This window comes from Pongo abelii, chromosome X (assembly GCF_028885655.2).
Source record: "Pongo abelii isolate AG06213 chromosome X, NHGRI_mPonAbe1-v2.0_pri, whole genome shotgun sequence".
Taxonomy (NCBI): Eukaryota; Metazoa; Chordata; class Mammalia; order Primates; family Hominidae; genus Pongo; species Pongo abelii.
Window position 1 is genome coordinate 21,621,734 of NC_072008.2, and position 27,032 is coordinate 21,648,765.

At 32.0% G+C, this 27,032-nt stretch overlaps 1 protein-coding gene across 7 annotated transcripts in view; it reads left to right on the top strand.

Moving 5' to 3' along the window:
• The window catches only part of CNKSR2 (connector enhancer of kinase suppressor of Ras 2), a 287,144-nt gene that overhangs the window by 142,867 nt on the left and 117,245 nt on the right, over nucleotides 1-27,032 (top strand). For 4 of the 7 annotated variants that reach the window (XM_024240331.3, XM_024240332.3, XM_024240328.3 and 1 more), the window contains exons 9-11: nucleotides 5,703-5,849; nucleotides 16,094-16,227; nucleotides 21,100-21,311. In XM_024240331.3, the coding sequence (XP_024096099.1) occupies nucleotides 5,703-5,849; nucleotides 16,094-16,227; nucleotides 21,100-21,311 (493 nt within the window). 7 annotated transcript variants of the gene reach the window in all.

The window sequence follows — 27,032 nt, forward strand, 5'->3', positions numbered from 1 at the left end:
GTGTTGTATAGAAAATACATTTTAATGTACTTCTTGGGGATTATATATAAATTAGTAAGCTATATGACTTGCTCTTGCTTGTAGACACTGACTTCTGCTACCTTGGATAATGAGGAAGATAATAGTAGTTCAGTGTATGTGAAAAACATTATAGCTAATAATAAGACATTTGTGTAAAAATGCATATGGTGGTTTTATAAAGGTTCATTTTAGCCCATGAAATTAATGTGAATGAATTACTCTATTAAAATATTGATAAAGCACTACAAAATATTTTTCTGGAAAAAACACCTTCATAACAGTGTTTATATGATGCGTATGATAAAGTACAATTTTTCTAGGACAAATAGGAACTATACCCACTGTTCTTTTCCTTGTTTTAATCACATCGTTATGACTTTAGGTCTGGAGTATTCAAGATAGAAATATTTTTTCAAAGGTTCATTTTTAAGGAGAAAGTTTATTTGAAATTTTGGGGTACAGAATGTCTATTACAGCTTTAGTATCAAGTATTTTACTTTTTTGGATGAGAGGTCATTTAATCTTTTATGCGACAAATTTTAAGTATATTACATATAAAAAATATTTTAATACTATATCTTGGCTTTATGTACAAAACTAAACGCTCCTTTCGAGTTTCAAGGCCCTTTATTGTCTCTGAAACATTTACATCATCATGTCACCATATCAGCTCACTAGTCAAGTTATGCAGTATGCTGTGAGATTCACATGAGGAAAATATGGTGTCACCTTTAAGAAGAGGCTTTATGATGGGTACTGCATGTAAGATGAACCTTTATGGATAGGTAAGATTTTATAAGTGAGAGAAAAATTACAAGCAGAGGGAAGAGTGCTTTTGCAAAGATACAGCTAAAGAGAAAAGCACAGTGTTTGAAGGAAACGTATATTCATTACTCAACCAACTCTTTTAATTATCAACTTTCTAAAAGCCTCTTATAATCATCTGAACTCTGTGTGTTTCTCCTGCCTCATTACTCCTTCCCTTGTTCTGTCATCTACGTGTACTGAACTACTGAAAGTTGCTCAAACCAGTGATACTTTGCCTCAGAGCTTTGTTTACCCCCTCAACCTCCACATCATCTTCACCTGTCCAACTCCCAAGGAATTTGGCTTAAACTCATTGGAAACCTTCATTAAACCCTCAAGGATGGATTAGGTGCCCCTGTTGGAGGTTCCTATTGCACTCTGTATTCACCCTATTGAGGTACTTATCTTACTGCATTGTAACTGTTTATTGCTCCTTAATGAGGCACAGGCTGTGCTGCATTCACTGTTGTATTCATACTACATGGAAGACACACAATAAATACTTAAGAGTTGTATCTAGTCTTAAAAACATATGAAACACCTAAACTAATCTAGACATGAGCAAGTCACTGACTTCAAGGAGCTCATTATCTATTACAGAGGTTCTCAAATTGTGGCTCTTTAGGCCAGTAGTATCAGCCTCACTTGGAAACTTGTATTAGGAAATAAAGGGTTGGGGGAGGAATTCTCAGGCCCCACTCCAGAACTACTGGATCAAAAACTCTGGGGGTTAAAACTCAGCATTCTTTTAACAAGGCTTCAAGGTGATTCTAACACATGCTAAAGTTTGAGAACCACATTGAAGAAAAGTAATCTGAGAAAAAGCTATAATCAACCATACTGACAAAGGACCCGTTTGAGGATTGGTTATTTGTTCCTTAGTTGGGCCTTTGTAAAGGTTTTGAAGCATAGAAAACTTCTACACTGTAGCAGTATTTTGGAGCTGCAAAAGACTAGAAGCAGAAAGACAGGTTAGGATTCTGGTTTAAGTCTAGCAGTAGGTATCCAAGCCAGAACTAAGGCAGTGAGAAGAGGCATTAGTTGCTAGGATCTATTTGTTAGGACACAAAATAGATTAAAAAGAGGAGAAAAGTCATAGGTGACTCCAAACTCCCAACTTTAGAGGATGATAGGGAGTTTTTTTGTTTGTTTTGTTTTTTTCTGGTGAATGAAAGTAAAGAGATAATGAGTTTGATTTTTAAAGTCTTGTATTCATGTGAGCTACCAGTGGATATTCAAGGGAAGATACTGTGCTTTAGAATTGAAAAGACATTAATGTAAGTTCTGGCTTCACCACTTACTATTTTTGTAATCTTGGCCGAGAAAACAATCTCTTTTTGCTTCAGTTTCTACACACGTAAATTGGGTTTAATAGTTTAACCTCATTAGGCTTTTGTAAGAATCAAAATACAAATAAAAAGAATGTAACATAGATATGAAGAATCTAGCACAGTGAATTGTTGATGCTTGCGATTATTCGGTAGCTATTAACGTGGACAAGCTAAACAGTTGGAAATATGACTAGAGTTATTGATAGGAAGCAGGAATGGTAGGAAGATTTGGGAATCATGCAGGAAGTTGTTGGTGAAAGCTCTTGAAAGAGATTATTGTAAGAAGACATCATGAAATATTAGAAAGATGTGTAACACTTAGCCTAGAGGAAACAGGTACCCTTACTGGTAGGGAAGAGGAAGAAAAGATGGAGGACAGGTAGGCAGAGATGTAACAGAACCATGTTATTTTACTCAAAGTAATCTTTATCATCTATTTTCATGTTCCTACCCACTCTATGTTTTAGAGTTGGAATGTATTGTGACTGAAAGTTACCTAATTATTTGACCTATGCAAGAATATTGAAACATCTCTTGGTATTGATCTATTTCACAAGTCAGCCAATTTCTTTTTTGGATATCTTTTTCTATTAGAATATTTTTCATCTCTGGACGTGGTGGTTCATGCCTATAATCCCAGCACTTTGGGAGGCCAAGATGGGGAAATTGCTTGAACCCAGGAGTTAGAGCCCAGCCCTGGCAACATAGTGAGACTTATAAAATCTTGACTTATTGAGTACACCTGAATAATAAATTTATTTTCTCTCTTGTCAATCATCAAGGTATAATGTATAGAGCAGATTTTGTTTCTCCATCACCACCTTTTAGTGTTTTAAATAGTAGGGTTGCCTTTCTGGTTCTGCAGTTTTGGTGGAAATTTTCCATCCATAACAAGCAGTCCTGATTAGGTAATTCATAAAATTTATATTTTCTAATTGGAATATTGCTATTCATACACTAGGTTCATGTATTTTGTTGGTTTTATTTGTTTGTTTAGAAGAGTAACTCATGCTTATTGCCAAAAGTTTAGGAAATAAAAGTATAAAGAAGAAAGTATGTATTGCAAGTCCTTACTCCCTTTAATCTAACCACCATTAATGGTGTTTTCTATATTTATGTACATTCTTTAACAAAAATGGAATTAAATTATGTTTGCTGTTTTGGAACTTACTTTCTTCGCACAATTTTTATATCCCTTACTAATGGATACATTTACATAATGTACAGATTTTGGTTGATTTAAACAATACTGTGACACATATGTTGCACATTTATTTTTGTGCTTTTACCCAATCATTTCCTTATGGTAGTGGAAGTAGAATTTGGGAGCCAAAGATGTATACTATACAGTTTTGATGTATATTTCTTTGCTTTTGTTTAAAACATTGTTAATGTCATGTGAATAATAAAAGGCTGGTTTAAAAATAGTAAAATTAGATATGCAAATTTTCTGCCATTAAATAACATCAGCTGTAAAATTAAAATCCACCCAAATGAACTTTCTTGTCAGAAACCAATTCTACTTTCTGATAGAAAAGCAATTCTAGTTTTTGGAATTGTTTACTTAAAAAGATCACGTAGAAAGTGTGAAAGAAGAGGATGAATCAAATTGCACTGAAAATTTCACAGGAAAATACCATCTAGCCTTTAAAATCTTCAAATTTTATAATAACTAAAATGAAAAGAAATTGGTGAGTAGAAATCAATGTGTAAATCATTGAGAATAGATATGCTGGAAAAAAGATTGTGGCCATCACATTGACCACTTTAGTATAGTTAGCAATTATTTGAGTGAATAATTAAGTAACAAAATGTGGTTATCATTAATAAGTTGTTCCTAAACTATTTGTATAAGTAGTATGTTTTCTCCCTCCAAACTTGTAATTCAAAGTGTGCATTCATATTTTTTTTGGCAAGCAAAATGAACCCTTGGATTTGAACTCCCTTTGCTTTAACTCTTGGCTGTAGGGATACTACACAGCTATCAGAGGAATCAGAATCAATGTAATATACCTTTGGGCACATAATAGTACCCACTTACATATAAGGGGAGGCATTTGACCAGTTCCATTACTGTAATTGATCCACATTAATGTGATTTTAAAAAAAAACTGGCAGTCTCATTCAGGTTATCCACGTATAATGATCATTTTGATTCATATCTGAGATTCCCTGAGATTTTAAGTATTATAACATCTCACTTCTTGTTTGTTCTAACTTCACCAACACTCAATTCAGCTATAGTTGAGGTTGCAATTTAGATGGATGCTTACTAAATATACCAAAGTCCCCATTCTATAATAGCTGCATTCCAGATTACCTCTTCTTCATAGTCTAGGAGTCTATGCTGCTTTTGGTGGAAGTGCTCATTCTCTCCAGCTTGACAGATATCTTCCAGGCAAAAACATGATTATTATTAGACAAAGGGCACCAATTATCTTTAACTTGGATGCCTAGAAAGAAACTGTATCACTGTTCAGACCATTTGCTAAATCCTGCGTACAATCCAGGATAAATTTTGACCTAGTGTATTTATGCAACACATCCTGGGAAAGTATAATCCATTAGGGTTTGGGATAAAAGGTTCTTCTCTCTTTTAGATGTGAAATTTAAAAAAAAAAAACTTGGAATAATAGACATTTTAATGTGTTTCTTTAAAGCATAGTTTCTAGGATTTCAGTTACCTGATACTGCATCACTAGTCCGTTTTGAAAGCAAAGTAACAAAAATTATTCTATGTTCAGAATTTTGAAAGGATGAAGAGTGAAGTAATTTTAACAGGGGATGCAGTTGAGCCCGATTTCAAGACATTTATCTAGTACTTTGATTTAATTACACAATATGTTTTTAGGTGATATTCAAATAGAATGGCTTCAGTAAATTTAGCACGTTATATTTTAAGTTTATAGGGTTGTTTGGAACACATTTCCAATAGCTGCTTCATTGGAGTAGTATTACCTTGTTATTTTTGTTCTATCTTTATAGCATGGTAAAAGGTTTATTGTATTGCTGCTATTGTCCATGCGTAAGAATGTTGCCTTGGTGTGTCAGTACCAGCTATTGGTAGTAAAGTATCAGTCTAATTTAGAGACACTGGTACCACTTACCTCTAAAAGATGGTGATGAGAAAGCATGTGGTGTAGTTTGTAAGCTCAGGACATTGCCAAATCCTTGTTTTCAGGCATATAGACTTTTTAACTGTACTTGTGAACAGAGCTTGGATCTAGACCTAGCAGCTGAGCAGCATTAATGGTGACATAATTTCATTACATTCTGAATTACTCCATTGGTAGGATACCATTTTAGTCTTTGATTTGACATGGTAAATGTCCATTATGTTGTCTGGTAATGATATGGACTAATGCAATAATATGGTTAATCAATTCAAAGATAAAATTTATTGAGTATGTATCTCCTGAAAATTGATAGGATGGTACACCAATTATGTGACTTTTTTTTTTACTAATCTTATTAAAGGGGGAGAACATTAAATCTTTGAATACTGTACCTCAATTTTATTGTAATGATTTTGCTGGTTACCAGGTGGGGTGGCAGTTGAAAAATTTGGTGAATGCACTACGAGAGGACCCGAGTGGTGTTATCTTAACTTTGAAAAAGCGACCTCAGAGCATGCTTACCTCAGCACCAGCTTTACTGAAAAATATGAGATGGAAGCCCCTTGCTCTGCAGGTAATGAAGCTTAATCATAAGTCATACACCATCATTTTAGCCATAGATTATCTCAGTAATGCTTCTTTATTGTGCCTCATCTCAGCAGCATATGGATTAATCTTGTATGCTTTTGAAAAGTTGTTTGTGAAATGATCTCTTCGCAGCTATTCTAATAGGCTTAATTGTGATGAAATCCTTGAGTATCTAAAACCCAAATGAAAAACAACTCTGCCTTAATTTGTAAACATTTAAAGCATAATTCCAAAATGTCAGAATTTATTTCATGCCAAAATGAGGATAGAATGAAAATAAGATGGTTTGTTTTTATGATATGATCTATTTTATGTTATATCCACATACTCTTTTAGAAGAAGCTAAATGATAGTTCATAGAATTCTTTTAAATCAGTTCATAAAATAGTAATAGTAATTTATAAACAGTAGGAAAATGAAATTTTATATTAGTAATTAAAATGCACCTAGTCCAAACTAGGCGCAGTGGCTCACACCTGTAATCCCAGCACTTTAGGAGGCTGAGGCAGGTGGATCACTTGAGGCCAGGAGTTCAAGACCAGCCTGGGCAACATAGCAAAACCCCATCTGTACAAAAAATTAAAAACTTAGCCGGGCATGGTGGTATGCGCCTGTAATCCCAGCTATGTGGGAGGCTGAGGCAGGAGGATCATGTAAGCCCAGGAGTATGAGGCTGTAGTGAGCTCTGATCATGCTACTGCACTCCAGCCTGGGCAACAGAGACTCCATCTCTTAAAAAAAAATGTACCTTGTACATTCCTCCTGATTGATCATTTTTCTCTTTCCACCCTGTAAGGTGGCAAAAATAGGGAAATTGTTGCACTAGAATTTTTGCATTTTTCTTCAGCATGAAACATCACTCTTCAGCATGAAATGTTACTCTTAACATTGATAATATATTAAGAGTTATCTTGAAAGTTATAAAAATATGATTCTGATTGATGAAAGGCAAGGATGTAATGAATTTTATTCTATTTCAGTCAGGATATAATCTTTAAACTTAAGTAATTTTTGTCCTTCACGAAACGTACATTTTAAAAATAAGAGACTATTACCTGTTCTTAGAAGTTAATTTTAAAAAAAAAATAGGCCCATTGAACTGGAACATGGCCCATTATTCATATTAAAAAGGAAAGCAGTATATGAAATGCATTGTTGTCACTGCTATGTAAATTGTTATTAAGCTCTATGTTAGTACGTTTTATTATTCATAGATTTTTTTCCTAAGAATCAAAATTCTCCCTTATACATGAATGGCTTTATAGATTATAATGATTTCTCATTGTTTAAAACTTTACTACTTATTGGCCATTGGCATTATACTTAATATAAAAACACATATATGTGTCAACATTACGGCCTTTAAAATTTTAATGTGAATCTATTTTTCAAGTTAATATATGTAAAACTGTATTAATATGTCCAAATCCATTTGACTTGCATATATGTTTATTTTAAAAGATACTTGATGATCATTACAGTTCAGAGGTCAATGTTTGCCTCATTATCTAAGTCATAGATGAGTAGATCAGACTTTCCCATTACATCATTTTTTTTCACTGCATTATAATTTGCTTTGCTCCCCCTGGAGTTTCCTATTGCCATGTCTTCCCCAAAGATCCTTCTTCAAAGTGTAAGGGTGTGGGAACCCTGAAAAAGAGGCCTGTACTTTCAGCCATTAGGTTTTCTTCTCTGTATATGTGAGGTGAAATTTAATACCTCTTCTTTAGTCCCTCATATTTCACATTAAGCACCAAAAATACCCTAGTTTCTTGTTGATCCATGCACTCGGTTTGAGGGAATATCTCTAGCACATGCGTTTGTAATCTATTCCCCTGTTATATTCTTTTCCACATGCACAAACTGAAGTGGAGAGTTAAGGTAATGGCAGTACCCAGTTAAGAATCATTTTTATGTAAAATGCTAAAATAATTGAAAGACCAACTTTTTTGTTACATATACATTTGGTGTAGGTATTCAAACCTAGAGAAAAAGGACTTTAATTTTAAAAATTACCTCATGTCATTCCTTACCCTGTAAGTGCCTTACTCTTCAGGCACTATTTCTAGATCCATTCCAAATTCTGAGAAATGTGCCTCATCAGATCACTAATTATTTTTATTTGTCATCGCTTATTCAGCTATGCTGCATGTATTTGTAAATTTACTTTTTCAAAATGCTGAAATCTGAAAAGGAGGAAATCAGCATTATATAAGTGCTATATATATTGACATTTTTGTAAATTTGTCATTTCAGCTGAATTTGGTTCAACTAAAATCTGTTGGCCAAAGTCAACCATCAGTAGATAAATAATACTATTGGTTGGGGGAGGGGAGACTGCTTCTAACATTTTTGAAAATTACTTAAGTTGTTGCCTTTTTACAGAGCAGAGGAAAGAGTATTGGTGTTAATTAAATATTTTCTAGTGGCTAAAACAAGGTCTTAGGAGTGAGGACAATGGATAAGTCCTCTAACATACCGCACCACTACCGAATCTCCCTGAAGAAGACCTGAAATTGAATCATTACAGAATTCTTCACTGATCTTAAAGTTCTGGCTTATGCTAAAATGCAAAGACACCTGAAAGCATAATGAAAACTAGTCAAAATTTTTATAGATCATAGATTTTGGTACAAAAGATGGACAAAATCTCAAGGTACCAGGATCTGGAGGGTGAAGGTACACTGCCTCCAGAGCGGGAAAAGTTAAAGAAATAGTGAGATGAAAAGATCTTGAAGGCAGTTTTTCATAACATCATGACTTTATCTGAGGTCACCTTTTCTTCCTAGTACCTAAGGAACTACTTCAGATGTGAAACATAACTGCTAAACGTAATAACAATCCCCTACATAGACAGGAGTGCCATTTTTATTGTATTCTTCCTTCTGGTAGGTGCAGAAATACACTGGAGCTAAAATGCCCGTCAACTCATCCAAATATAAATTTTCAGCATTCAAACTTGAAAAAATGGAAATGAGGTTATTTCTTTTTTCATAGAGTGTACCAGTAGTCTACTAAGAATTATTTAAAATAGAGGATAAAAAAGGAAATAATCTGTGGCATTTATTTAACTCAATATGTCTGTTTAACCTTTTTGAAAATACTATCCCAAGCTTAATTTACCTGATAGCATTTATAGATTAAAATATAGGAAAGTTGGTAGTAGTATGGAGGTAGGCACTAATACATATATCTTTTTAATAAACAAGTTTATCCTAACATAAGGAATAATGATTTTATAAACTTATAAGGAATCGTTTTTATCTATACAAATAAAATAACCTTATCTATCCTAAGGTAGAAGATTGTCAAAGAATATCACGTTTTAATTAAAGTAGTAGTTTTATTTCTAAAAATACTAAAAGCATAGTGACTTCCAATATTGATTAACTACAATGATGAATTTTGATTTGGATTTTCTTTTGAAATTCATTGATGAAATTATAGCCAAGTAAACAAAAGCATACAATTCAACTTCATACTCACAGAGCAATTTCATTAGTACATTTCATTAAATTGGCAGCTCTTTTGATGAATTCCTGATTTCTCAAATATTTTGTGATAGAACATAAGGACTTAACCATCCCTTAGTCAAATACTACAAGCAAATTTAATAATATCTGGAAGCTTTAATTCTGTTGTCATTTTCACCCATTTGTAAAAAGCAGAGATGTCTCATCTGAGATAGAATCTCTTATTCTAAGAAAACAAACCAGGGATTCCTTGCTTTCTGAGAGCTGCTTTTCAAAACATCTTTTTAGTGGCACTCTACTAATTTCCTGCATTTTGGTAGGCATGGTGATTGCTTATCATCAATTTCTTCTAATTCAATGAAAAAAAAACTAAGAACTGTGGCTAAACCTCAAGGTATATTTTTAGATGTTTGTGGTTTTAAATTAATATGTGTAGGCCAAGAGCATAGATGGGTGGTGTCCTTTTCTTCTTATGAGAGATGTATGGAAGAATTATCTGGACACTGCCAAGAATGTTCCTTGGAATCATCACTGGGAATCAATGACTTTTAAAACATTTAAAAACCCAGCTTTTTTTTTTTTTTTTTTTTTTGGTGAGAATGCATCTCAGAAATGATCACTAAAATCAGTGCTGGAATTCTCAACATAATGACATATATTGTTCAAGACATTTTTATATAAAATAACATCAAGCTGTAACATTATAATTATGTTCCTAAATTGTATTCTCATTTATAAATCTCTCATATTGATGCCATAGTTACTTGTATGATTTTGTGATTTTGTGTTTTTCCATTTAAATTTTATTGTTTAGCATTACCTTGATGCCATTTTTACAGCATATTTAAATACCTTTGAGCAGAAAATAGAAAGAAAAGAGTCATAGTAGTTGATTTTGTCTATCAAATGGTGTAACAACTGGAGAATGTTGATTGCATTTGATTTCAAATACATAGAGATATGAATGGTTAAAGTCATTCTGGAAAAATCAAAATACATAAGTAACAATAAAATTTAATATTCAAGTTGCAGGTTGTTGTGACTGAAAAAAAAATTAGTGACAAAAAAATTGATCTGTTTCTGAGAGTTTTGTTTTAAGGAGAGCAAGAACTAGTATTAGGCATGGCACTAGAGAAGAAAATTAATTTTTAACTAAAAATGTAATTGGGCTGACTGGGAGCCAGAAGCAATTGTATGTTTTACATACTCAAATGAGTAAATACATGCAAGTAATTGTCAAATTTTAGCTCACCAGTGTTTAAGCAAATCAGTCAAAGGATCTAAGTCACATTTGTATTTTTGAGCCACATGCTTTCAAGATTTTAATAGTGGCTACAGATAATCACCTATAATGTAAAAATTGTCCATTCTTTCTTTAGTTAACATCCCCAAAATGATGTTTACTGTAATTTGAGAAAATGGAAGTCCAGTTTTAATGTTGCAGTTTAATTATGCCCATAAGACTGGACAATGCAGGATTAAAGACACTAGTGTTAGCCTCAATACAATGTGCAGTATTTCATGATTTGATGGAAAAAGCCATTTTATAGTGTGACTCTTAAGTCTTTATCAGTTATATGCTGTATAAGTAATATATGTTTTAGGCATATATATCTGTATTTTTAAACCTAGGTAGATATGGTTTTCTGATCAAATCTGTGGTCGGAAAAAACACTTGTTTTCTCTGTATTCTGACAGGAAAGGAAAAATTATATGCTTATAAAAGGATACTCAAACCTTTTGTATTTATAAATTTGCATTCTAGAAAAAGCTGTGAAAGAACTGAGAGTGGGAGAATTTTGAATATATGTATTTCCCTCGCTTCAGTTCTTTTCAAATAATTGACTACTTATGAAAAGCTTGGCCAGAAAAAAGTATTCCCAATAATTTTCCAAATTAGATCTAACCTTCTTTACATGGTCAAGAAACTACAAAATTATATGTGAATTCTTGCCACTTAAAATTCAGGATACATTTTCTCTGAAGCATTTGCTTAGATTATTAAGAGAGTCAATATAAAACAATGTGCTTGTACTAGTGTTGGGAATTAAAAATGTGTTTGAACTGAGTAAGGACTTATGTGAATGTTCTGTGCGAGAATGATGGGGTATTGTGATCCATTTGAGTCTGTGTTTATTCCCAAGAGCGAATAAAATAAATGGCCAGGTTTTATACTTGATGTAATTATTTGTATTTCAGTGGGTGTTTCCCCCCTGGAAGGCAAAGCAAGTTCTGTGTGATCTTGGCATTAGTGAATTTTAGAGCTAACTACATAAATGTGTGATGCACTGTTTTAATCTTTAACGCTGGAGTTGTCTTTATGTCATTGGTTTCATTCAAGCTGTATCAAAGCTGGGTCACGTACTAGAAAGGGACAACTAAATTAAGATATGCTTGCCCAGAGATGTTAAAATGTAAAATGTTTTGGGGAAAACCTCAACATCAAATGTAGTTTCTTAAGTATAGAAGTTTTTTTCTCATGGTCTTTAAGACTATAGAGATTTCACAGGTACACCAATACCTTCCATATGTGCTCAGTTACCTTAGAGATGTTAAAATTGGGGTGCACAAAGAAAAGACCTCAGCAATCAGAGGCTTTAAAGTGAGACCTCAACCATCAGAGGATTTAAAGCTTTAGCTTACAAAATTTTATTTTACAACAATCACAATCTTCCAATGATGTTTAAGCTGGATGAATAGGACATTATTGCTAAAGTTATCACTCATAATTCAGAGGAAAGTTTGTGTCATACCCTATTTTGTGACACAATTTTAAAGTATTTATACATTCAAACTGACAGTATGAAAAATACAAGTTTTACCTAGAAGATTTCTATAACAGTAGCAAATTGACAGTAGTATGTTATCACTAATTGACCTAAGGTTATAAATGTGTGTTTGAAGAGATACATATGATCATTTTATTTAGGATTTGGACATTTTAAGAGATGCATGCCAGTGCCCCCAGAAATCTATCATAGACTTGTTTTACAAGAGTCACAACATACATGCAAATGTGTCTTCCCTGTTGGAGCCTCATTGAATATGTGGAAGGAGAGCTTCATCTCAAAAGGACCATTGACATGAAAACTAAATGGTATGACAAGGTCCTTCCAGAAAACAAACCCCTTTGGATGGGATCAAAAGTGGATCCATGTCATACTTGATTACATACCACAGAAGATCAAGTTATGCTGGAGCTTCATGTTTACTTTAAATAATAAGATGTAATCCTAAAGCAGTGCCCTTGTATTGTATCCATTTTATCCATAAGTGTTGATAGTTCCTAATTTTCTTCCCATTCATGTTTTGTCAATACCGGAGAAGGTCAAAATGATAAAAGAATGTTACCCTTTAAATTCTACCTTTTTTCTTAAATTGAAATTTCTTTGTAGTGTAACAGTAACTACTTTTCTTACACTGTATTATAAACAAATGATTATAAGTAAATGTTGCCAGGATAGGAGAAGCTATCTTTCTGTATTATATCCTCCTCATTAGATTTTTTTTTTCAATCTAAGGAATATGCCTATTAAAACCTCAATGCTGAAAGAATTCTGTTTTGAGTTGAGGGAAGCTAAATTTGTTACTTTCTGTGCATTTTCACAAATTAATTGGCTACTGGTGATAAGTGTATTTCTAATGCCACTTGTTACAACTAGGAATTTCTCACTGATAATTTTAGCTCATTACATCATTTATTCTGTACTTGATTTAGTCAAATTTTACTTGTCTTTCTAATGTTCTTTAATGCCTTTTTCATTCATTTCGTCATTTGATTTTTTACTCTTTCAATTTTTGTCCAAAGTTAGAAAATTTTTAGAGATTATAATTTTAAATTATCACAAAGACCCCTTTGGGTTAAGTAGTTATTTTTATTTTCCCATGAAGGTTGTACTTTACTAAACTTTATTTTTCCATTGCTTAATGTCTAGTTTTTTTTTAATATGAGTCTCAAAAAGAACATTTATTATTTAGCTTGGATTAGCTTGTTAAAAAGGGCACAGTTAGTAGAGAGAAATATGCTGAATATATCAAATATTTACAGTGAGCTTTACTTGGTACAAGGCATACTGATGAGCCAGATGGTATTTCCATGACAAACCAGTTGAAATATTTTCTGTGACTTACCAGTCAATAAAATAACAAGCCAGATGAGTTAAGCAATGGGATTGACTAATTTCTTTTTTCTCTGAAGTAATATTTTTTTTCCAACCAGTTCAATTAATTGAAGCAGCTTGGCATAATCAAACTTGTTATGTATTTAAGGATATTTAAGAGTCTTTTCCCTCTATGTATGTGCTAATTTAACTGATAACATTAACTGATGACATTGATAGGAACTGTTTGCTAAAAATAGAAACCTAGAGAAATAGCAGTTTGAAGGAAATTGAGGGCTAATAATTACATTTCTTCGAAGGGAAAAGACACAAGTACCCTAGGTAGACAATTCTGGTAATAGTCCAGGCAGAATAAAATATTCCCTTGGGCGTTACCTCACACTTCAGGTGTATCTATTTTAAAATATGCTTGTAACCATTGACTACTACTATATCCTTCCCTCCTTTTTGTTTGGGGAGAAGAAGGGTAGGTACTAACCGGGAAAAATTATCTTTAGTTCTGTAGATGGTAAAAGTAAAGAAGAGATGTCCTCCAAATAGAAATAGTGACTCCAGGAGAGAGGAAAGACAATAAAAATTTAAGTTGGATTATGTTTAAATGCTTATGTTTTTAGAACTTGATTTTAAGTTCATTTACAATGTTAGGATATTTTAAAGTAAGAAAGCTATTAGAGCATTTAAAAAGCATACTACTGAATATTAGTTTTTCTCTCACAGTGTGTCTGTTTAAAAGAATTGGAAAATAATATTCTGTTAAATGAATGTTTTCTTTGCTACATTTCTATTATGGTGAACTTTTGGTCAGATTTATTGTTTAGCATCATCTGTATTTAAAACCAAGATGTCCTGACAGAGAGGAAAACAGTTATAAACAGAGTCACATCATAGTGACTGTATGTATGTATTGTTGAATCTGCCATTCAAGGATTTGTTGTAGAGGCATGAAATGCATCCTTAGAAATAAAATAGTTATTTATTTCCTTGGAATTCATGGTATTCATCAGTACAGGTGACTCCTATGATTACCTGTATAATCTCAGGATTTCCCATTGCCTCAAGTTCTGTTTCTAAAAGACAAGAATAGTTGAACTGGACCCTATTCCAAAATTAGCATAGTAAAACATAATCTTTACTGTGTAATTTTATAATAGCTTACAATTCTTCAATTAACATGTAAAACTTCTGACCTTTTTAAAAATATCATGTAAGGTGGAATATTGTAAACTCCCAAATTACATTATCATTCCTTTTCCCTTTCTCTCTTTCTTTAATTTCTACTTCACTACATTAGAATTTAACTGTCATTTTGGTAGGATGTATGATTTCAAGCTATTAAGGTGAGCTGTGTAACAGGGAAGGTCAAAACCATGAACTGAGTCCTAAATTATGTAGCCTACCCCAGTGACTTACATTGTACTTTCCATTGTATTTATGCTTGACTTTTTAAACAAATTTTGTTTGTCTGTACAAAAGTATTGTCACAATACAAAATAGTTGTAATATGCCACTTTTTGAGTGTGTAGCAATGCATATTAAAACAATAGAACTGTGAGTCTATATAAATATGCTAAGAGAGTTTTCATACTGGCTAAAATGGCAACATCTTGTCATGTGAAGATACAGTTCATTTGTGATCATTATTTTTGTGTTTGTGATTGCATTAAAATTTTTATTTTTAATGTGTTAATTGTATACATAGCTAATCATTAAGATCTGTAAGATAAACATAAAATTTGTGAATTTTAGTTTCACTTCAGGATAATTTCACAAACCACTAGATTATTTTCAAATGCTGTGAAGCTTGGAATTGGGAGTGCTCCTAAGTTAATGCATCCTCATGTACTGTTTAATTCAGTATATATATATATTATCTTAACTTTAAGAAAACAACCTCCTATTTAATACTTAAATACAGGCCTGAAAATGAGATCTATATATGCAACTAAAGATATTTTAAATGATAGATAAATGTGTGTGCCTATGAATGGTGAAATGATTGTGTTACATAATTACCGTACTTTTGATGATGTACCATAAAATGGCTTTGAGAAGACACCTATGCTTATTTTGACAGAAAAAAATATGTTTTTCTAGCAAATACTCTCGTATTGACCTTTCATACTCCCACTTTTGTAACCTTTTCTGAGCATCTGTAACATTTTACTAACCTAGAAATATGGTTTATCTTTTTTGGGAGAAGATCTGAAATAGCTTTCTCATACATCAATCAGGATGTGAGTGAACTAATTCTTTTGAGTTACTCATCATTATTGTTCTTTTAAAGGTGGGATTCTGACAAAGTTAATTTAATTTAAATAAGTTTCTAACTGTGAGATAAATCTTCCCATTTTGAAACACTGCATGGTATTTTTGCTTTATAGATAATATTTCGGTGTTTATACCATAGATTAAGGTGAGTTGGGAGTGAAGTGGAAACCTTTACCATACTGTTTGTTTTTGGAGATTGAAAGGAATATCCGTGTACTAAATAACATGTTTCTTGATTTCAGCCAAGTTCAAAAACTTTGCAGAAATAGATAATTTTAAAATGATAACTATGTGTCATTGTTGTTGTTGTTGTTGTTGTTTTGTGTGTTGTTTGTGTGCGTATGTATTTTCTTTTTCATTTTAACCAGCCTCTTATACCTAGAAGTCCCACAAGCAGCGTTGCCACGCCTTCCAGCACCATCAGTACACCCACCAAAAGAGACAGTTCTGCCCTCCAGGATCTCTACATTCCCCCTCCTCCTGCAGAACCATATATTCCCAGGTATAAAACTATCACGTTGTCCTAGGCAGCTTCTAGCTAAAGGTAAACCTAACAGCATATAAACTGCAAAGTCAATTCTCAAGGAACACCTTGAATATTTTCTCACAGTTAGGAATTCTGAACACATTCTGCAAAATCATTCCCATTATAGAGAATGCATGTTTATTATTAATAATAATAATAACTAATTTGTATATAAATACTTGCTGTGCATTAAATATTTTATACTATCTCATAATAGGAAAGAAGAAGAAAGTAATATTAAATAATAATTAGGATTATTTTAATAAGTAAAGAATAAGTGAGGCTCTTTGGCTAAAAAGCCCCAGAAAATTTCACGTTACTTTGAAGCATTTCATACATTTTTTATTAAAAAAAGAGAAAGCTATAGATAACTTTTATGCTTTCTTAAATGTAAGTAATGAGGAAGATTTTATTTGATAATGATGATGAGGGAGAATGTCTTTTTCCCCTAATAATCCTGTGTCTGAAATTTTTATTTCATTAATTCATTAATGTTTCTTTCAGGAAGTAGAGTTTACAAGGGAATGAATTATCCTTAAAGTCTATTTTCTAGATTTCTTGAGGCTGTGTCTTTATTTCATTTATCGATTCTTATTTGAAATTCCTTGCAGATGTGGAAGAATACAGCTTTATGTCATAATGCATTCTTCCTAAAAGCATTCTGATATCCAGCCTTGTGAAATACAAAAATTATGGAAAAGGACTAGCACTAAATGGGGATCATTAATACCAATCACAAAAAACTTGATTCCGTTTTAAATTAGTTCTGCATTCAAAAACAATAATTTAAGGTCTCTTGTTTTCAAGCCATAAATAGTATTAAATTTCTTTCATATATTAAAGAACTGAATTCCTTGTGTTTAATTTCCATTATTCTTTAGTACACTTAGTGTTTCAGAAATCTATATTCTATTAGATGTGATGGTTTACTGACATTATATGATCTAAATGCTGCATGGCAATATGGTTTATCTGCAAATACTGTGTTGTCATCTAGTAATATAACTATAGTCAGTTTTATATACATTTTAGTTCTTTGAGAATTAAATATAGCCATTGGAACATAACTTGTAAGATATAGTTTACTAAGCTGGCATTTCATAAATCTAATATATAATTTACAGTCTTGTGTTCAATTTACAAGCAAATATACAAATCCATCCAATATCCTACTAAAATGCAAGTTGCATTTTAATTCTATTAAGACAGTGTCAGATTTTCCACATTCTCTTGCATGAGGAGCAATGAAAGTATGTGTGTTCTAAACAGGAAGTGACTTTTTATGATTTCTTTACATTTTATTTGGAAAGATTTTTATTTCAGTTCAAATAATTATTTAAAAGGCCTTATTCTTCAGAGGGCTACGTACACAGATAAACATCAGAAGATTATTTTTATCAAATCTCTGTAGTTTTAAAATGTTCTTTCCTCTTGGGTAGTGAGGAACTTGTTACAAAGAAAGTGTCTCCTCTACAGAAAATATTTAAAATACACTTAAGAGGACAAAAGAGTAAAATGATCCAGTTTTGTCTTCTGAGTGTGGTGGACATATTATAAAGGCTATATATTGAAGCCAATAAAAAGCTTGAAGATGCTATTTAAAAATATTAGAGAATGTGAAACTGAAATATCAACATAGTGACCCTTGTTTTGTCAGTATTGCTTGAAAGCTCCATACTTTTCTGTAAAATTCGTAGTGTTTACTATATCACTGCAACTGATTCTTAGTTGGTCAGTATATAATTTAACAGAATATTCTAAATACATTTTGAGTCAAATTATTACTTACCCAGTCATAAAGTCTTTCGATATTGGAGTCAGAACAATCCATGCATCAAAGCCCCTTTGAACCACAGCCTTATATAAATGTCTGCATTTTCTGGCTCGATGTTAAGTTGACAGTCAAAACTTTTTGCAGTCGTAATTATTTTTATAGATACAGCCTTGGCACTTTTTTCCTATTTTCTCATTTTGAAGATGAATGTGATGGACCTAGTTTAATTCTTCTGAACATTTTTTCCCTTATTAAAAAACTTTGTTTATACAGGATAGGCATTTTGGTGATGTGTGAACATATATGTTTGATTTGGATTGCAAATAATAAAACCTCTCTCATCTCAAAAAGAAAACAGACTTAAAAAATGATAGGACTAGTTTTCAAATTAGGCAGAATTTTTTTCATGTGGTTATGATTTTTTGAACACATTTAATCCAGAAAAAAAGTTATTGCAAAAGTGCCTTTTTCTCTAAAAGATAAAACACTCATGTATGTGAAGTGAGTGAAATTTGGTTGGCATTTTATTGTATGTCTTGTGACTATACACAGTTTCATTATCATTATATATAGTACATTTCTATACTTAACCAAATTTCTTTTTCTATGATGAAAATGAAGAATTTATAGGTCTTTGAACAACTATGATATTTAAGCACTAATTTCTCCTATTAACTCCACTGTGTGCCATTAAATATAAAGTTAGTTCAGTAAAGCAATGCTCTTTTAATGCTTCCTTAAATCCTTTCTAGAGCAAAGGCACAGATTTATTACTTACGTGCATTAACTTACAACATTAAGAAAAGTGTAAAAACTCTTTACATCAGAATGAATTAACACATTGAGTTCTCCAGGGACTCTTGACCTGAATATATACATTAACACACACACACACACATACACATACACACATTTACATACACAATACATGTATCTACGCATTCTACTGAAAAGTTTGGTTTTGCTTGGTACTTTTCTTAATTCAACGGTATTTTACTGCATTCTATATAGATTTGTTTTAAAAATCTACCCTGTTGATATAAGGTCCCTCCTTCATATTATTAATGAGTAGGAAATACTATCCCTTTGAATTTCCTGCCACAAGATGTTTCCATACAAATATAGTATGTGTATTAATAGGGCTGAATCACCCCCTGATTTCAGCTGCATCAACATTCATGTCACAAGCCTCATAGCTTGAGGTTTGGTCCATTTACAGATAGGCATAACCTTACTCCAGTGCCACAAATTCGTTAGGGCTGCTTCCAAGCTAGTTGCAGTGTCAATTTCTTTTTGATAGTGGACTAACCAGGCAATTTGTTCAGGAAAAGTTTTCAGCAAGCTGAAATAAAATTCTGCCTGGATTTTATATTTATTTCCTTCATGTTGCCTAAGAACTATCTATATAGTTCTATTTTGGTAATAAGCAATACTTTTATTTTAGAAAATAAAAGAGTAAATTGTAATGTAAATGGCAACAACACCTTGTGATGGGTTAAACAGATAAGAAAACTCACTGATTGTCAGTCTGGAGAATGTTGTTTACTACTTTCTACATATTTCAAATACTGGGAATATAGTTTTCTACATTTGGACAAACCTAATCTAAACATTTACACACAGAAGCAGAAATACAGGCTTTTGCCAGACTGGGGCTCATATTTTAGAATTCACATTACTTTTATAAGCTCATCACCATTTTATAAGGTATAATAGGAATTAATTAAAAATTTGTTCTTTTTATCTGTCTTGTTATAATTTAGTTTATTCTATGAATTTAAGATTTTAGTCTCATCACTTAACATAAAATTAAATTATTTTTCTGGTTTGACAGCATTTATTCATGGGACTGTTTAGGGTAACCAGAAACAATTAAGAACAAGGAAGAAATTTAACTAATGGTCCACAAGGGGGGAAACATTGCATTTACATTCATAGTCATGTTCTAGAAGACAAGCTTTTCTGACAAAAAGTTCATAGGTAATCAGTGAAACATTTCATAAAATAAACAAGATTCAATTTAACAAATCACAAATGGACTATTTCTATCAAAGTGGGCTTAATTTGGGCTTAATTACCTATTGCAGTGTGTGAGTAATAGATTTTAGAGAGCCCATAAATTATTAGAGATGTTTTTCTCTAGAATCCTATAGAGGAAAAAAATCAACTTGCCATCACCCTAAATTCCATTCTTAAACTCCATATTTTATCAAATTATTTTACCTTCTCTCCTCAAGAAACATTGATGTATAATGAAATTTTGATATATCCATTTAGAATGAGTTCTAGGAATATGTCTTTTTACTCTTAAATGAGATATGTAGAGTTTGGATACTGAGAATAATTCTTTTAAGGTTTATTTTAAATTAATAATATATTGTTTGAATTTCTTATAATACAAGTTTATATCATGCTAATTTGATTCCTAAGGCCGCAGTGCTCCTTATGGTAGTTCTTAAATATATTTTTATTTTTAAGCAGTGCAGATTTTTACCAAGAATCAATTAGGCAAACTGGCAGAAGAAAACATTATACTTAAGTTAACATTAGTACCATTATACCTACTGTCTTGAGCACTAAAAACAATTTATGCACTAAGGTAAACTGGCAGAAGAAAGCATTATACTTAAGTTAACATTATTACCATTATACCTACTGTCTTAAACACTAAAAGCAATTTATGTGCAAAGGTAAACTGGCAGAAGAAAGCTATATACTTAAGTTAACATTACTAACATTATACCTACTCTCTTGAACACTAAAAGCAATTTATGTATGACATGGTACAGTGAAAAATGGACTTGGTCAACAGTTAAAAGTTTCATGGCCTATTTCAAATTCTGTCAGTTATTAGCTGTGTAACATTGAGGCAAGTTGTTTAGCCTTTCTGAGACTCACCATTTTGTTTTCAGCAAAATAAGAATAATTACAAATTGCCCTATAAATCTCAAAGAAAGTTTGAAAAGGTCAGGAGATATATTATATGGGAATAAATTATTAGTATTTTAGACCCTTGGCCATTTACTACCCTAACATGTTTCTACATCTTCTCCTTTACTCTAACCTTTCTTTAGGGATGAAAAAGGAAACCTTCCTTGTGAAGACCTCAGAGGACATATGGTGGGCAAGCCAGTGCATAAGGGATCTGAATCACCAAATTCATTTCTGGATCAGGAATATCGAAAGAGATTTAATATTGTCGAAGAAGATACTGTCTTATATTGCTATGAATATGAAAAAGGAAGATCAAGTAGTCAAGGAAGACGAGAAAGCACCCCAACTTATGGTAAGAGTTCTTCTTTTATGTTTATATAAGAATATATTTCTGGCATGGGAATCTCAATTTCCTTTAATAAGTTTTTGGGTTGTGAGAGTTATTTAGGAGCTTTTGAATCTTTATAATTGATCTGTCTCTCTCATGTGCTTCTAAGTGGAATTTCTACAATATGAGACATTATATTAAAAATTATTCTAGATTTTCAAAAGATAAGAAAGAACAGTAGGTAACATTTTAGCTCATAATAATTTATAAAAATATTTTTAGCATCACATGTATTTCTTGTGTGTTAGATGTTGCCAGTTTGGAAAAATTCAAGTGTTTTTTTTTTTCTTTTTTGTTTTTTTAAATGAATACTTACTGTTAACATGACTTATTTAAAATAAAATTATCTCCATATTCCTCAGGGATTTTAAGAAATATAATTTTCTGGAGAAATTCTCACCTCAGTTTTTGTATTTTTTAAAGAAGCTGTGAAATTTATTTGACATTAGAGTGGAAGTGGATTTTAAATAGAATGGATTGAACATACTGCATTTAAGGCAAAAATGGACCTAGAGTTATGATGGGCACAGGATTGTTTTAGTCTTTGATTCATGACCGAAAAAGTAACCCAGTCACAAATACTTAAAATTGTTATAGTATATCTGAAAGATTTGCAGATAAAGTTGCTTAAAGTAGTAAAGCTTGTGGTTCTTTTGCAAGAATAAATGGATTTAATTGAAAGTCTCTGCTCCTCCCTTTCCACTTTTCAAATTAATCATTTTTAGTGAGGAGCTTATACTTTGAGGAAGGACAGCATCCCTGCTAATTAGTTCAAACTTGATCAATGAGAGCTGAGCAGAAGCAAAGTTGTTTTTAGCTCCTCCTTTCTATTCATACACCTCACTTGTCTGTCATGGCCATATGCCTCCCTCCTTTGGTCTCAAAAGAGCAGTCATCACATATCTTCATGTACATGTCTTATTTCCTTTCAGCTCTTTGGTAATAAGTATGAAAGAAAAATTTTCCCCAAAATGATCCTAAAGAATAGGAACCATACTTATCTTACTTTGTGTTATTCTCTGTACATGTGCTTTTTAATCATAAGAATAAATAATATATGGTAACATAAACTCCTCAACTACACTACTCTAGTGGCAATTAAACTGTTAAGTATTGAAGATATTTGAACCTTTACTTTTCTCCTCTACTATATTGTAAACCTACAATATAGAGTATAGAGGCCTATAATCTTTGCTACCCCTACCCTTGCCCCATGAAATAATATGAAATTTTTATTCTTATTCATTCATTCCACAAGTACTAATTGACTGCCTATTACTGAATAGGCAGTAATGTATGTCAACTCTTCTTTGTTTGTGTCCCAGTATTATCTGGCTATTTTCTACTTGTGTTGAAGTGGATAATTAATGTTTAATTTAAGAGAAATTATAGTCACCAAATGAAAGTGATTGATTACTGATGACTTTATTTTTAAAAATGTTTACTAAGTTCTTACTTGAATGGCTATAAACTGGTAGTCCCTTCAGACTACAGTTTAAAGCCCCTAATGCCATCATGTGCCACAAATCTCCCCCCACTAGAATAGAATACTTTTTAAATATTAGAAAATTTAGATAGCCTATAAATACTTGATATCTTCTTGTAAACAACTTAGGAGAAAAGAAATATGTACATACTTAAAAGAGAGAAGTAAGCAGAGTTATTTGTTTCATTCAGTATGGCTTTTAACTTTTTAAAATTGACACATAATAATTGTACATATTTATGGGATACAGAGTGATATTTTGATACATGTATAGAATGGATAATGATCAAATCAGTGTAATTAGCATATTCTTCACCTTAAACATTTATCACTTCTTTGTTCTGGGAACATTCAAAATCTTCTCTTCTAGCTATTAGAAATTATATAATAAATTATTGTTAACTATAGCCATCCTATAGCGCTGTAGAATACCAGAACTTAACTTCTCTCATGTAGCTGTAATTTTATATCCATTAACCAATCTCTTCAAAATCCCTCTCCCACTCACCCCTCCCATTCTCAGCCTCCAGTAACCACAGTTCTGCTCTCTATGAGCTCAAAGTTTTTAGTTCCCACTCGTGAATACAAACATGCAGTATTTATCTTTCTGGGCCTGATGTAGTTTACTTAACATAATGTCTTCCAGGTTCATTCATGTTGCAGCAAATTATAAGATTTCATTCTTTTTTAGAGCTGAATAATGTTCTAATATATATATATATCACATTTTCTTTATCCATTAATCTGTTGATAAACACATAGGTTAATTTTCATATCTTAGCTATTGTGAATAATGCTGCAATACACATGGGAGTACAGATATCTCTTTGACATACTGATTTCCTTTCCTTTGGACCTATACCCAGTAATGTGAATGCTGAATCATATGGTAGTCCTGTTATTAGTTTTTTAAAGACTCTCCATACTAATTACTATAATGACGGTACCAATTTATATTCTCATCAATATTGTATAAGAGCTCCCTTTTCTCTGAATCATTGCCAGCATTTCTTATTTTTTGTCTTTTTGATAATAACCATTCTAACTGGGGTGAGATGATATCTCTTTGTGGTTTTAATTTGCATTTCCCTAATGATAAATGACATTAAGCATTTTTATATACCAGTTGGTCATTTGTGTGTCTGCTTTCACAAAATGTTTATTCAGATCATTTGCCCATTTTTAAATAAAAGTATTTCTTTTATTGCTGTTGAGTTGTTTGAGTTCCTTGCATATTCTGGATATTAGTTCCCTGTCAGATGAATTGTTTCCTTTGCTCTACATAAGATTTTTAGTTTGATATAATCCCATTTTTCTGTTTTTTTTCTTTTGTTGCATGTAAGCCTTAGCCATAAAAATATTTGCCTAGACCAATGTCCTGAAGTATTTCCCCTGTGTTTTCTTCTAGTAGTTTTATAGTTTGGGGTCTTATATTTAAGAGTTTAATCCATTTTTAGTTGATTTTGTACATGGTGAGAGATAGGGTTCTAGTTTCATTTTCCTGAATATGGATATCCAGTTTTCCCAGCCCTATTTATTGAAGAGGCTATCCTTTCCCCAATGTATGTTCTTGTTGCCTTTGTCAAAAATCACCTGGCTGTAAATACGGACTTATTTCTGAATACTCCATTCTGTTTGATTGGGCTATGTGTCTGTTTTTATACCAGTGCAATGCTGATTTGGTTATTACAGCTTTGTAGTATAATTTGAAGTCAGTCCGTGTGATGCCTGCAGCTTTGTTCTTTTTGTTCACAAATGCTTTGGTTATTTGGGGTATTTTATGGTTCCATACAAATTTTGGATTTTTTTTCTATTTCTGTGAAGCATGTCATTGGTATTTTGACAGGGATTCCATTGAATCTGTAGATTGCTTTGGGTAGTACAGTCATTTTGACAATGTTGATTCTTCTAATCCATGAAAACATGATGTCTTTCCATTTTTTGTGTTCTCTTCAGTTTCTTTCATCAGCGTTTTGTAGTTTTCATTGTAGAGATCTTTCACTTCCTTGGTTAACTTTATTTCTAAGTATTTTTGTAGCTATTATACAGGGGATTGCATTCTTGATTTTTTTTCAGATAGTTTGTTATTGGCATATAGAAACACTACTGATTTTTGTATGTTGATTTTGTATACTGCAACTTTATTGAAGTTCTTAATCAGTTTTAAGTGTTTTATTGTGGAGTCTTTAGGTTTTTCTATATATAAGAACATGTTGTCTGCAAACAGGAACAATTTGACTTTCTCTTTTCCAACTTGAATGCCCTTTATTTCTTTATCTTATCTAATTTCTCTGGTTAGCATTTCTAGTACTATGTTAAATAAGAGTTGTGAAAGTGCTCATCCTTGTCTTGTTCCAGTTTTTAGAGAAAAAGCTTTCCACTTTTCTCCATTCAATATATTAGCTATGGGATTGTCATATCTGGCCTTTATTGTGTTGAGGTGCATTGCTTTCTAATTTGTTGAGAGTTTTTATCATGAAGGGATGTTGAATTTTATTAAATGGCTTTTTTGTGTATCTATTGAAATGTTTATATGGTTTTTGTCCTTTATTCTGTTGAGGTATCACATTTATTGATTTGCATATGTTGAACCATCCTTGCATCTCTGGGTTAAATCTCATTTGATAATGGTATACAATCTTTTTCAGGTATTGTTAGATTTCATTTTCTAGTGTTTTGTTGAGGATTTTTGCATCCATGTTCATGAGGGATATTGGTCTGCAGTTTTCTTTTTTAGTTTTGTTGTTGTTGGATTTTAGTAGTAGGCTACTGCTGGCCTCATAGAATGAGTCTGGAAGAATTTCCTCTTGTACTATTTTTTCGGATAGTTTGAGAATACTCGGTATAAGTTATTCTTTAAAAGTTTGGTAGAATTCAGCAATGAAGCCAGCAATGAAGTCATCTTGTCCTGGGCTTTTCTGTGTTGGGATCATTTTTATTACTGATTCAATCTCGTTACTAGATAGTGATCTGTTCAGTTTTTTTATTTCTCCTTGATTCAATCTTGATACATTATATGAGTCCAGGAATTTATCATTTTCTCTAGGTTTTCTAATTTGTTGGCTTATAGTTGTTCAGAATAGTCTCTTATGTTCCTTTGTATTATTGTGGTATCAGTTGCAAAGTTTCCTTTTTATGTCTGACTTTATTTGGGTAATCTCTGTTCTTAGTCTGGCTAATGATTTATTTTGTTTACCCTTCAAAAAATCAACTTTTCATTTTGTTGGTCTTCTGTAGGTTTTTTTTTTTTTTGTCTCTTTCATTTAGTTCTGCTCTGATCTTTCTTATTTCTTTTCTTCCACTAATTTTGAGTTTGATTTATTTTTGCTTTTCTAATTTCTTTTTTTCCTAATTTTTTGAAGTGCAGTGTTAGATTGTTTATTTGAAATCTTTCTGCTTTTTTGATGTAGGCATTTCTTGCTATAAACTTCTTTCTTAGTATTGCTTTTGCTGTATCCCGTAGGTTTTTGTATATTGTATTTCTGTTTTAATTTGCTTAAATTTTTTAATTTCCTTTTTAATTTCTTCATTGACCCATTGGTTGTTCAGAAACATATTGTTTAACTTCCATATAATTGTACAGTTTTTAAAGTTTCTCTTACTATTGATTTCTAGTTTTATTTCATTATGATCTGAAAAGATACTTGATAGAATTTCAATTTTTAAAATTTGTTGAAACTTGTGGCCTAACATATGGTCTGTCATGGAGAATGTTATTTGTACTGATGAGAAGAATGTATATTCTGCAGCTGTTGAATGAAATGTTCTGTAAATGTCTGTTAGGTCCATTTAGTCTATATTACAGTTTAAGTCTGACATTTCTGTGTTGATTATCTCTCTAGATGACCTATCTAATGCTGAGAGTTGGGTGTTAAGTCCATAGCTATTATTATATAGGGGTCTATCTCTCCCTTTAGCTCTAGTAAGGTTTGCTTTATATTTCTGGGTGCTCCTGTGTTGGGTACATATATATTTACAACTATTATGTTCATTTGCTGAATTGATTCCTTTGTCATTATATAATGACCTTCTTTGTCTCTTTTTACAGTTTTTGACTTAAAGTTTATTTTATCTAAGTATACCTACTGATGCTTGGTTTGGTTTTTGTTTGCATGAAATATCTTTTTCTATCTTTTTACTGTCAGTCGGTATGTGTCTACAGGTGAAGTGAGCTTCTTATATGCAGTATAGAGTTGGGT